This window comes from Vanellus vanellus (genome assembly GCF_965231255.1).
Source record: "Vanellus vanellus genome assembly, chromosome: 17".
Classification (NCBI taxonomy): domain Eukaryota; kingdom Metazoa; phylum Chordata; class Aves; order Charadriiformes; family Charadriidae; genus Vanellus; species Vanellus vanellus.
The window spans coordinates 7,309,389-7,321,954 of record NC_138922.1 but is presented as its reverse complement, the minus strand read 5'-3'; the positions used below and the strand labels follow the sequence as shown (position 1 = coordinate 7,321,954).

At 45.3% G+C, this 12,566-nt stretch overlaps 1 protein-coding gene across 1 annotated transcript in view; it reads left to right on the top strand.

Annotated features, from left to right (window-relative positions):
- Positions 1-12,566, top strand: part of MYO15B (myosin XVB) — a gene marked incomplete at its 5' end in the record, with an annotated part of 46,306 nt that overhangs the window by 16,171 nt on the left and 17,569 nt on the right. Inside the window, 16 exons of the mRNA XM_082492298.1 lie at positions 111-156; positions 535-659; positions 796-913; positions 1,420-1,595; positions 2,025-2,118; positions 3,801-3,878; positions 5,476-5,533; positions 7,112-7,242; positions 7,349-7,444; positions 9,190-9,425; positions 9,508-9,686; positions 10,168-10,240; positions 10,686-10,892; positions 10,994-11,073; positions 11,280-11,377; positions 11,555-11,642. Coding sequence (XP_082348424.1) covers positions 111-156; positions 535-659; positions 796-913; positions 1,420-1,595; positions 2,025-2,118; positions 3,801-3,878; positions 5,476-5,533; positions 7,112-7,242; positions 7,349-7,444; positions 9,190-9,425; positions 9,508-9,686; positions 10,168-10,240; positions 10,686-10,892; positions 10,994-11,073; positions 11,280-11,377; positions 11,555-11,642 — 1,883 coding nt within the window. The remainder of the gene's footprint in view (positions 1-110; positions 157-534; positions 660-795; positions 914-1,419; positions 1,596-2,024; positions 2,119-3,800; positions 3,879-5,475; positions 5,534-7,111; positions 7,243-7,348; positions 7,445-9,189; positions 9,426-9,507; positions 9,687-10,167; positions 10,241-10,685; positions 10,893-10,993; positions 11,074-11,279; positions 11,378-11,554; positions 11,643-12,566) is intronic.

Here is a 12,566-nt window from a genome sequence, read left to right as displayed (position 1 = left end):
TATGGTGCCATCCCTGCACTGGGCTGATTACTGCACCCAGAAGTGTGTGAAGTCTTCCCAGGTCAGCACAGAAAGGAGGATGATCAAAGGTTCTTCCTTCTGTTTTACAGGAGCCATGCCTTCTTCATTCGGTGTATCACCCCTAATCCCAAAAAGGTAGGGCAGCACTCTGAGGTCCGTATGGAGTCCCTCAGTTCCTTGAAGTTCAGTCCTCTCCAGCAGCTCTCCTTTCACAGTTGGGGTTTGGACTTCTTTGCTTCATTTGATAGCTTGACACTTTTCTTCCCCTTTCTCTGTCTCTCACCCGTCCCTGTGGCCATGTGAGCTGAGCACATGCTGGAGGATAAGAAGCCAGTGTAAGTTGTACACCAAAGGATGTGTTGGGTTTTGTGTTCTATTGCCCATAGACCACGGCAAGATCTAACCTAAGGACAGGACAATAGAAGGACACCCTTCCTAAACTCTCTGCCTTCTGTGTCCTTTTTTCTTTCTTTATTTCTTGTTTTACATTTTGCTTCTGCATTACATTCACAGCTGTCAAATATCTTTGATGTGGAGTATGTCACTTGTCAGCTGCGACATTCTGGGATACTGGAGGCTATCCACATTAGAAAGGAGGGATACCCAGTCCGTCTTTCATTCCAGAACTTCCTAGCCAGGTACAGTGGTGTACTGGCTTGGGATTCCCCAGCCACTCAAAGCCTGGATGAACTTGTTAGCGCATTGTGATTTGTTCTCCTCTGAGGACTCCAGTTACAGTCCTGGTTTCTGTTATATCAACATCTCATCTTCCAGGTATGGCTTCCTGGCTGGGCAAAGGCACAACTGCTCAGAGGAGAGAGAAGGCTGCGCGGCTGTGCTGTCTCGTGTGGTGGGAAACCCCTCAGATCTCTATCAGATTGGAGTAACAAAGGTGATACCTATAGAGAACCCACCTTAATCGCACAGACCCAGCCATCTATCCGCTGGCTGTCAATGGACAGAGAGCAGCTCAGCTGTCTGCCCAAAGAGGGAGAACATTGCGTCCCTTCACCTTCCTTTTGCTTTGTGTCTTGTCTCAAGCATGAAGGAGGGATTTTTAGCATTTCAGATAAAGAAACAGTGGACATGGCTCCAGGCTGTTGCAGTAACATGGTCAGCTCCTTTGTCTACCCATCAAGCGTTCCTTGATGGAGATCTGGGCTTCTGCCTTTCCTGCCTACTAATCTTCATCACCCCCTCATTCCCTGTCCTCCACAAATGCATCCATCTTTTCACCTGCTCCTGTGCCTCCTGCCCATCCCAATTAAGGGAGTGCAGTTTCCTTAGCAGGGAGCCTTAAATGCTACAAAGATATAAACCAGCAGCTTTTATTATTGATCAACTCTTACAGAAGCTGGCTGCTTTCCTTGTGGGTTAGCAGTTGTTCCCTTTGCCCAGGTCTTTCTAAAGGAGAAGGCCAGGCGACTTCTGGAGACACGATGGAACCAGAGGCAGAGTTGGGCTATTGTTACCCTGCAAAGGAAATTCCGATACCTTCTTCGCCGCAGACGCCTCCGTGTCCTCCAGGAGAAAGCCACAATCATTCAAGCTCACTTCCGAGGTTATCAGGCAAGGTCAGGAGTCAAAGGCCAGGCAAGGTGCAGCCCTTTGTCCTTGCCTAGGACAGCAAGGTGGGGATGTGTCTGACCAAGACAGGCTCCTGGCCTGCTCTGCTGGGGGTAATCCTGTTACTGGAATGGTGGAGAAGGGACTTCCCAGCCTGGTTCCCCACACTGATCAGAGCTTCCAGGGGAATTACAGCTGCTGTCAAAACTGTTAGAGTAACTTGCCTGTGCTAAGACTGGTACAGTGAAAGCTAGGGTAAAGGATGTAGTGAAAACATCCAAGAGGGGACCACACTTAACACAGTAAGACCAAATTCTGGCTGGCTAATTGTATTACTGTTCTGCGTGGCCCACACCCTCAAATTGAGTCCACTGTCTGCCTACATTTTTTTTGATGTTTCCCTCATTAGCAATTATTCTTTTTTCACATCCCACTAGGAAGCGTTACAGGAGGCTGAAGAAGACTTTGGTGCAATTTAATACCGCAATTTTAATCGCCAGACCTCTGATTCAAAGGAGAAAGTACTTCCAGGTAACAATACTCTTCTCAGGACCAGGTGTTCTACAGGAGCTATTTCTGCCCTAGGTAGAGAGAGCTGGTGGCTGGGTGAGGCAAGGGCAGAGATGGCTTTAGAAGGTTTCTTGGAAATGATCCAATGAGGTGTTCTTCACTCTCTGGATGACGTAAATGTCAAAAGAAGGAACCACAGAGACTGGAGCCTTCTCTCCCTAGATGAAGTTCAGGAATAGCAAAGGTAGTGCAAATGCTGCCGATTCCTATGTCTGTGTACATGAGCTTCTTTAGGTTGCCCTACACAAGATGTGAGCTTATTCCACCTGTGACCTCCAAAGCTGCTCTTCTGCTCAAGCTCTAAGGAGTCATTCAGCTTGCTCTTTTTGTTGTCCAGTTTAATTTCTGGTGTTTTCCCAGATGGTGACTGAAATGCAGGATTTTTTCAGTCCACAGTGATCCTTCTCTGACCACTTACAGCTACCGCAGGCTGCTGAAGTCCTTGGCTTTTTGGAAATCAGCTGGGCCCATAGTTGGGGTGAGAACGGGATGGCAGTGGTTTGAGAAGACGGAAAATTGTGTGCAGAAGAGAACCATGGTTCTGTCAAACGGGTTGAATATATTTTGCACAAGCTATTAAAAAGAAAATTGAAAACATAAAACCAGAGCTTGCCCTTAGGGCAGCAACTAACATCCCTATAGCTGTCAGCTTCACAAGGGAAGGAGGGACCCAGTACAGCTGCTGGCATGACTAGCAAAGGACGGAGTGAAGGGTTAAGGTCAGTGTTGTTGGGAGGCTGCAGAGGTTCCTTCTGCCATGCCACATCCAGAGCAGTCTGTTCCTTTTCCTGCCCCTTCCTACTTGGACAGGATCCAGCTTTTCTTTCTCCCAGGTAACCACAACAGCACAGCTCTTTTGAATCTGTTTCTGTTTCTCCAGTGTTTGCTTGCTGAGGTCTCTGTACATGCAGTGGTAACAATAAATGTCCCAAAGTTCACCTGCTGCAAAGTTCCTCCTTTCCCCCCGCCCTACAGCCTTGCCCTTTGGACTTTAGCATGCCTACTGTCTTTCTCAGCCCAACCCTCATAACCTCCCATCTAGTCACACCATTCTGGAACAGACAAGCAAGAGAGAGAGAGGGAGAGACAGAGACCCTGCTTTTCCATCTCGGCGTAGGAGTCAGGTGAGTGGTGAGGCTGGGGGATGATAGAATGGATGGGAAAGGGCAGAGCTGCAGGGGAGTTTGGCTTTTGCTATCCCTGCCACCCCCTCTAAAGGGGTCCCTCTCCATGGACAAGTTTGTCCGTCCATGTTCAGGCTGTGTTACTGTGTTCTTTGATGCTGGAGAAGGCAGGTGAATATTGCTGACAGCTTCTGTGTGCTTTTGTCCTGAGACACATCAAATGGCAGGCAAGGGAGGAAAGATGTGGCAGATGCTGGGCAGATGGTGAAGGCTCTTTGTGTTGAATTGTGTTATGCAGGGCAGGTGGTGGTTTCAGCAAAGCTAAGGGCTTTACCTGGGCAACACCTTCCCAATACACTGTGTTTAGTCCCAAGAAGGCTCTGCAGCTGTTCTTTCATTTCATCTGCTGGGGCAGGACACCAGCTCCTGCCTATCTGCAGAGTCTGCCTCCAGAAGCAGATGGAAGGGACCTCATATACATCTTTTCCCAACCCCTATCCTCTTTTCATCTCCTAACAGAAGGAGTTAGAGGAAAAGAAACAAAGGAGTTGGTCCCTGGCCAGCAGTGACACAGAGAACAGTCCCAACCAAGGAATGGTAAGTTGTCAAAAGTCTGGGAGAGTCTGAGATAAAACAAGACAGGATCCCAGGGTGTTCCCCCTCCCCCAAGCCTCCTCAGCCCAGGTTTGCTGGGAAACAGCAAAACGTCTGGAGAGTGTACAGAGCCCATGTGTATGCTGGAAATCTAGCAGCAAGAATGCATTTTAGGCTGCTATGAAGAGCCTTCTAATACATAACTATCTCATTAGTTCAGTGTTTCCCAGTATCTGGGCATAGTCAGGCATCATAAAGTGGTTCTGAGGCAAAGTACTGTATGAGTTCACAGCACTGGACCTGTTCTTTGGAGCTGGGAGAAAGACTATTTTTGATAATCATGTTCTGTTGTGAAAAGCAGGAATGAGGCAGTTCTGTACAAATATATTTGCAGAAGGTGTTGTAGAGGAAGTCCTCATAACAAATTAACTCCATAGTGTACAGGGTGTTTAACCTGTATCAACTGCTATAAGTAACACTGCTAAATAATGTCATTATTTGTATGTTTAGACTGGGCATACATTTGTTATGATGTGTGTAGCAAGGAAATCTGAATTGACATAATCCACGATTTTGCACAGATTTGTCTGACAACAGGAATATTTAGCACTGGGTGCTCTTGCACTGTCACCTGCTTCCTCAGGTGTGGATTCAGGACTATGGAATTTCAGAGTCCAGTTCCTGAATATGCTGTTGAAAAGCTAGATTTGAAGTCAAGGATCTTATTATGAGCAAAATCAAACTCATCAAAAAAGCTGTGACTCTATCTTTAAGCATTGCTGAGAGTTTATGTGGAGAGAGATGTCAGAATTGTATGCTGGTGAGTAGAGGATTTCCTATGCAGATCTTAAAAAAAATGAACAAAAAACCCAAAATGTAAAAGTTCAGGCTTTGTGCCTTTGGCTTGGTTTCATAGTGTCTTAATCTAAGTAGTCCTGCCTGAAATATCCTGAACTACATTATACACAGACACTGATGCTGATACGCTGTGTTGCATTGGCCTATTTACTTCGTACCTTGCATTATGCAAGGTACAAACCAGTGAAAAATCAAGGCTCATTGGCCAGATTGTTATCTGAATTACCCAGGTACAGATCTGAGCTTCCTTAGGAATCTAGAAAATAGTGACCTGCATCAAAGATTAGAATTGGGTCTCTCTTTATTTATGCTGCAGCACTCTTGTATACTGAAAAATAAAAATAAAAATAGCAGAAAAAAGAGGAGGAAGAAATGGCCTTTACCCTTCATCCACAATCTCTTCTGTACAGTATGCCAAACTTGTTAGTAATGAGAGATGAGTCAAAGAAAGTCAGCTTTCCTGTCACTTCCCCCTGTGGCAGCTGATTTTTTTTTAGGAATTACTCACCTTTCCCTCATTTGCTGACCCATGTCATATACCTGTGTTAATATGATACTTCCCTATTTGTAATGTTTCTGAATGTTGCATAGGCAGAAATTACTGGTTTTGCTCAGATGCTCAATCCTTGTTCTGGCCAGCTTTTCAAAGGCAACTTTACCCAATCTCAACAGAACAACTCAGGGTTTATATGTTGTTTCGCTTCTGGTACCCCAGTGACTGACTTGCTCACTCTCTCCACAGGATGTGGGACTACTGGAGATCCCTGCAGAGCTTGCTGCCCTCCTGCAGTTAGCTGAAAGTGAGAAATCCTCCCTCCTTCCCCCCCTTTCCTGCGCTGTTTTACTTTGCTGTTTATTTCCTTGTTTTCTAACAGTTTAAGTACATGCTTGTTCTACCTGCTGTCTGTCACCTGGGTTGTATTTGATTTATTATCATTGCAGTGTAAATATGATAAAGGCAAATGGTGTCATGTATACTATTTCCCAACACGAAAGGGCGGAAAAGCAACTCGGGCCACTGAGCAGAACACTTGATTAAAATTCAGTATCTTTGTTACCTTTTCAGCTCTTCTTTTGAACTGTGGTGACAGAAGTGATGACAGTGATGGTGCAAAACTTTCTGGTCAAAGCTATGTGACAGCAAACTGTGTAACGAACCCAGGTGTCTTGCAGAGCTGGATATCTGGGGTGTGAGAACTTAAACCCATTTTTTTTCTGCTCAAAAGATCTTTAAGGAAATTGAAGGTGAAGAAGTCAAAACTATAATTTTGGCACTTTCAAAGAAATATTTTGGGGTTTTCATTAAAAATGACTTCAATTACTTCTTAAAAAGTACTTACTAATTTTAAAATAGACGTAGGTAGAAACAATGTAACAAGTTAAGGATACAGCAATGTAACAATTAAAGGAAACGTTTTGCTGGGGATGGAAAGTTTTTGTTTTGGTTTCAAACCACCGAAATACCACTAACTGAAATAACTTCCCAAGTTGTTGACCTGATCTTGAGCATTAATTTATTAGCAGTTTTGTTTCCTTTGTAACTCTTTGTACAATGAATACATTTAAGTTGCCAATAGTTTAAGGCAGGATTTGCCTCTTTATGTTGGTGTAGCACTTAACAAAATGACAGCTGTATCTTTGGCCTTCTGTATAGTACAGTAAAAGATACAATCAGGCAGAAGAGTCTTGCAAATTGGAGCAGACTGTGCTGGATTCCCAAATACTTCATACTTCATGGCATACCTCTCCAGGGACTATCAGCTGGTCTAGTGAGCAATGTTACTTAGAGAAGCTCAGGGGACAAACCACACTGAAACTGCTGAAAATGAAAGCTGATGGGATGTAAACAGGGAGGAGGAGGAGCGCGTCGGGCACACATTGGTTTGGAAAAAGAGGAATGCACAGGAGCTGTGCTGCATTGAGGAATCTCTTCATTTAGGAAGATATTTGCTCCTCTGTTATCCATGATAAATCCCTCATCCAGTGCCTCAGCCTGAAGACCTCTCACTTGTCAACTGAACAGTTGTCAGCAGTATCTCTGCATAGGCTCAGTGTTTCCTGCCTTGTAAACTCTGCATAACAGAATTGAAACTCCAGGTGCTGACTGCCCTCTGGGTGTTACCCGGGGGTATGAGTCTGAAAGATCAGAGCTGTAAAAGGTCTTTCCTGACGTTAGGCCTTGTGGTCTCAAGGAAGTTAGGATGTGCCTGCTTGGGGATCTGAGGCAGCAGGGGTGGACTGGGTGTCCCTGGAGCCAGGGGACTGGTACAGGTGCTCAGGCAAGGTTAGATGCATGTTAGCCATGTGTTGCACTGTGGGTCGGATGTGTTCTGGCTGCCTTTCCAACTGCGGCAACACAAGACCTCTTTCTTTTGCAGATCAATACCGAGCACAGGCCAACCAGATAACAGAGGCATTGCCTCCAGAAGTCAAGGTCAAAGATGACCTTTCCCTCCCACTGACCATCAACAGCTATCCTTTCTCCTCCTTCATTAAGTCACACTTCCAGGTGGGATCTCTTTTTGTATCTTGTCATTGCTTCCCTACTGGGGAGACACACTAGTTCTAGTAACACCGGGAACAAACTATTTTTCTGTCCTTTCATTTCTTTGTAGAGGCCAGATTTCCCTGCCCCTGGTCAGCCTCTGCAGCACCCCTTAACCCATCTAGATGCTGAATACCAGGAGAGCGCGCTTGAGATCAACAAACTGGTAAGAGATGTCTTTCTTGACCAGGGTCTTGTTGAAGAACAAGTGGACATAAGACAATGTTTTAATGCTGTTATACAAGAAGATGCTGGTAGTGGCTACTGTTCTTACAATACATGGTGTGTTAGGAGAGCAGAATAAATTGCTCCTTCTAGGCACTGGAGCAGTCTGGCAGAGGTCACACGCACCCTGTTAGTGTTGCTGTGTTCTTGGTGAGGCATATACCAGCCATAGACCAATGGGATCAAAGTGAATTGCCTGGTTATTTAGCCTCAGAATTTAGCAGGACACATAGGAATTAGACTGCTAAGCCTTAGTTTCCCAATATTCCAGATTCAGTAGCAACGACAATATAGGGAGATCTGTCTTCTCAAGCACTTATTCTTATCTGTCAGTCATAAAAAAAAAAGTTTAAACCAAACTTTTTCCATTACATGCTTTATAGTAAATACATTGATTGGATCTCAGGTGCACAGTTGCAGCAGTACACAACAGGGGACAGTGAACTCTTGTATAAAGGCTAGAAAAAGGCAGGGACTTTGTCATCAAGAAAACAACACTTGGAACCACACCCTGATTCTGTAGTGTTTGCACGAGGGGGGTGGTGTTATTTCATCTCTGTAGATGTGAAACATACATTTCTTCTTAAAAATGGTAATGTTGACTCTCTGAAAATAGAATGAAACTCCACGTAATTTCTAAGTAAATCTGGTAATCCTTTTGAGAATTACATGTAATTAAAATAAGACAATTAGGAACGGTAATACCTAACCCCAGTCCCTTGTTTTGTCCTAATGATCTCAATTACAGAAAAGCATAAGAATCTATAAAATTCTGTCAATAGGATTGTTTTTAAGCAGACTACTATTATTTTTCCTGAAGATGAAAGATAAATTTTCTCCATTGCTAATAATAAAAAAAAAAGCTGTTTCTTTGGCAAAGAATTCCATGAGAACTAAACCACCATCATCTCCTGTTTTTCTCAGTTTATCTCTGACATGCTGACTGCCATTAACCATTTTAAGAAATGTTGTTCTCTAAGAAAAAATAGGCCATCACTCATAAATGTTCTTTCCAAAGCTGTCCATGGCACATTTTACAAAAATGTTAATCTAACGATGTATTGAAGTGTAGAGGCTGAAAGAAATTATTGTCTACCTAAGGGTGAGAAATACAAATTGCAAAAGCATCAAAGATGTTGATATGTATAGCCAAGAAGCTGAATCATTGCTTAAGTGAATTGGTTGAGATACCACATCTCATACTACTTGGTATAATATTAACTACACCAAAGTCTTTTCAACATTCAGTTGTTATACAGTGTTTCCTCATGTCTGGCTCTCTCAGCTTTCCACAAAGATAGGTAAGCATCCATTTCTTTTACATATTTCTACCGCTAGGCAACCTGTGGGCTCAGACACAGTAACAAATAGCCTACGGTAACTTGCTTGTGTATCTGAGCTCTGCCCAAAGAAGGGGAAGCATTTTGCCCAAGAACAAATTCTGAGTCAGAGGCATAACTAAGAAGAGACTGAAGTCATCCTGACATTTAGTCAGGGTCCAATCTCTATGAACACTGGCTCCCAAATTCCCCAGAACTTAGGTGGTGCACAAAATCTGAGAATAGATCCTGATCTGAGTGTTGGCTACTCTTAGACTGACAAACACCCTAGTGTCACCTTACAACACAGTTTGGGACAGAGGGTTACAGCTAGAGCTCTCTCTTTTTCCCCCCTGGATGCTTCTAGATTTTGCGGTTCATTGGTGACAAGAATCTCCATGGCTGGCAGGAGGTACTTCTGGGCAACTATATTGCTGGAAGAGGTTTGAATAACGTGGTTCTGCGCAACGAAATCTTCAGTCAGGTGGTTGCCCAGATATGGAAAAACCCAGACATGGAGCACAGCCAGCGAGCTTGGGTCCTGATGGCGACTTTGCTGAGCTGCTTTGCTCCTTCACCAGCACTGGAGAAGCCGTTGCTGAAGTAAGGAGGAGAAAAGACCTAGCTACACTTTCATTAATGTTGAGAGATGATCAGTGTGCTAAATGCAGTTGCCTTTTCCTAGATTTGTGTCAGATCATGGCATGGAGGGCTACAATGCTGTTTGCCAGCGCAAGATCTTGACAGCAGCACGTTACACAGAGATAGACTCTACATCCTCTCGGGCCTACCCTCCCACTCAGCTGGAGTGGACTGCAAACCAGAGGAGAGGGAAGATGGTGTTGGATGTTCATACCTTTAATGGTAACTTGTGCTTCTGCCCTTCTGCTATCTTTTAGTCCCTAAGAACTTTTCCAGTGTAGAAATCAGCATTCAGAAAATACTTCCCTCAGCTTAGTAAAAAGGGATCAGAACACCAATTGCTTTTGGCTGGTACAACCATGGGGGATACAAACATTTGAATCTAGATCCAAAAATCCCTAAGTCTGGGCCTGATGAGACATGTTACTCAGGCTGCTTAGTCAGTGGAGTGGTGGCCTGAGCAAACCAGGACACTGCGAGGGTTTTCAGCTATCAGGTTGGAAATGATACCTGTGCCATCCAACAGTTATTTGGGATGTGAATGTGTTCATGTGGAGCCCTCCATGTGCGTTCAGTCCTCCTGTGGCCCCTGCTCAGTGTGTAAGGCTTTCCAGCTGGGCTCTGCCTGTATCCTGTGGAGCTTAGGTGTTGCTTTGGATCCTGCTGGGGAGGATGTGTGTACTGACTTTCTTTTCTGTGCTAGAGGAGAAGTTCTCAGCTGAGGTGGAGTCCTGGATGACTGGGGAGCAGTATGCAAGCTGGCTTCTGAGTGCAAGGTACTACCAGAAGACGGGAGAAGGTCTGGGGGTATGAAAGAGGCTGTTACTAGTTCTAAGGTTCAGACTGGTCAGGGCTGCAGGGTAGAGGATCAGATGTGGAATAGCCACTCCTTACCCACTCCGGCTTGTGTGCTCTCCTTATCCACTCCTGTGCTTGTGCATTTCCATCTGTGTGCATAAACTGTGGGCCTCTTTAGGAACAGAGGAATCACTTGTATAAACTATTAGAGCAGCTTCAGAGAAAAGAAAGAAAAAAAATGGACAAATCTTGAGTGATTCTAGCTTTTCCTGACCCTGGGCACTTAATAGTTGATTCACAGCCTAAACCTTAAGGACTTAAGGATAGGCAAGGCAAAAAGAAAGCGAATGCAATGTTTTCCTTTCTTTCCCTTTCCCCTGCCTACCTGGACACCTTTTCTTTCCTTCCTTTCCCTGTTACCAGGGGCTGTGATAAGAAGTCTCGAGGCTGGTCTGTTTCTATGTTTACTGGCAACACATGGCAGGACCTGCTGGGCTGTGACTTTGTGCTGGACCTCATTGGAGAGATAGAGGATGCCAGTAACCTCAGCAGCCCCTCTCAGTCCTCACCTGAGTACCCCATCGCTCCTGAAAGGAACAGAAGCTTCCTCCAGAACTCTGACCTGGATTCGTAAGTCACCCAGTCTTCCTGCCCCACCACTTGTGGCCCTGTCACCCAGTGGCTTGTCTTTCAGCACTGTGCTGTCCTCATCTCATTTTCCTCTTCAACAGGATCCCTCCTGCTCCAGGCATCCGGGCCCCTAGCTTCCCACCACCTAGCCTGCCTCCAGAATTCAACAATCTCCATCCAGGTAAGCTCTTGCCCAGGACTGTGGATGGCACTGGGAAGGGCCAGACGGGTCCCAGGCAGGAAATCAGAGCAGACAGGATGACAGGTGATTCTTCTTGATGTAGAGCAAGGAAGGGGCTCCACTCCAAAACATGACTGTCTAATAGGGACTGGAGACAGGGGAATGTTCCTTACCTGCCTTGTCACCAGACTGCTTTTTGCTCTTAGATCCAAGATCCAGAGATGACCTGAGGCTGCCTGTAGGCCTGGATCACTATGTGGATGATCTCTTCAGCACTGTGCTGCATCAAGGCTCCAGAGTACCAGTAAGTCCCTTGATGTTCCCTCTTACTTTCTCTCCGCAGCTGTACTATCCCTGTGACTCCCTCAAGCACGCCTCTGCTTATTCACTCTTCCTCTGCTCAGCTCAGATATGCCTTTCGATGGCTCTTCCTCTGTGAAGTCTATCTCTCTGAGATCAGATAACTTTTTTCTTGGTGCAGGATATGGAGAACAGGGAAAGCCTGACTGGGCGCATGAAAGGAGGTGGGAAGATTGGACCCACACAGAGAGGAATCTTTCCTTCTACAGGTCTGTAAGGGGCTGGGGACAGCTGGGAACACCTGTGGAGCTACATAAGCTTCAGTGAGCCCAAGTCAGGGAGTCCCTTAAAAGCAAATTATTGCGTGGGCTCAACTGATTCATGAATAGCATTGTTTTTTTAGTGTAGGTCATCAGAAGTTGTACTCCTCACTCCCAGGTGCTGGGAGACAGATGCTTTTGGGAAGGTGCTCAGTAAGGGTACCACCTTTGTTCTCCTTTTAATTTCTCTCTCGACTTGGTCTTGGGGTCAAGGCAACAGGTAGCTTGCTTCTGACCCAGGCCACCTCTTCCTTAGGCCAATACTCATAAGTCCAGTATTCACCTTCTATTCACCTTGTGCTTTCACAAAATAGTTGCTGCCTTTCTCAGAGGAGGGTTTTAATCTTTCTTATTGCTTCCTTACAGACCTTCCCATCATCTCTAGCTATTCTTTGGGTTAGTAAGTCTGAACCCTGTAGAGGTTCTGGTTTGTGTGTTTGGTTTCTTTACTTATGCTCATTTCTGTGGAGCTAAGGCTCAGGTATTTTCAGTAGAGTGGTGTCAAACACCAGTATATTAATGGCACTGAGAAATCTGCATGTGTAGGAACACACCCAGCTATTTCAGAAAGGTGGGGAATGTTCTATTCAGGTCATTACTGAGTCTGGGACTGTTTTTGGCAATAGCCTTTACAATAGCAGAGGCTCTGGGGCATGACAAGACCTATTACAGATCACTGGCCTGAGGCCAGTTTGTCACTCATGTGGCTACTTACATCAGTGAGGGATGTGAAGATCTCTCCACAGCATCCCTGGGCCATTCTCACTGGCAAGGACATCATGATTCAGTAGACCTGTGCTGTGTGCTGACTCACTCCTAGCTGCAACTGATCTCCATGCCCCTTGCTCTGCTGGCTTTGCCCTCAGTGGGATA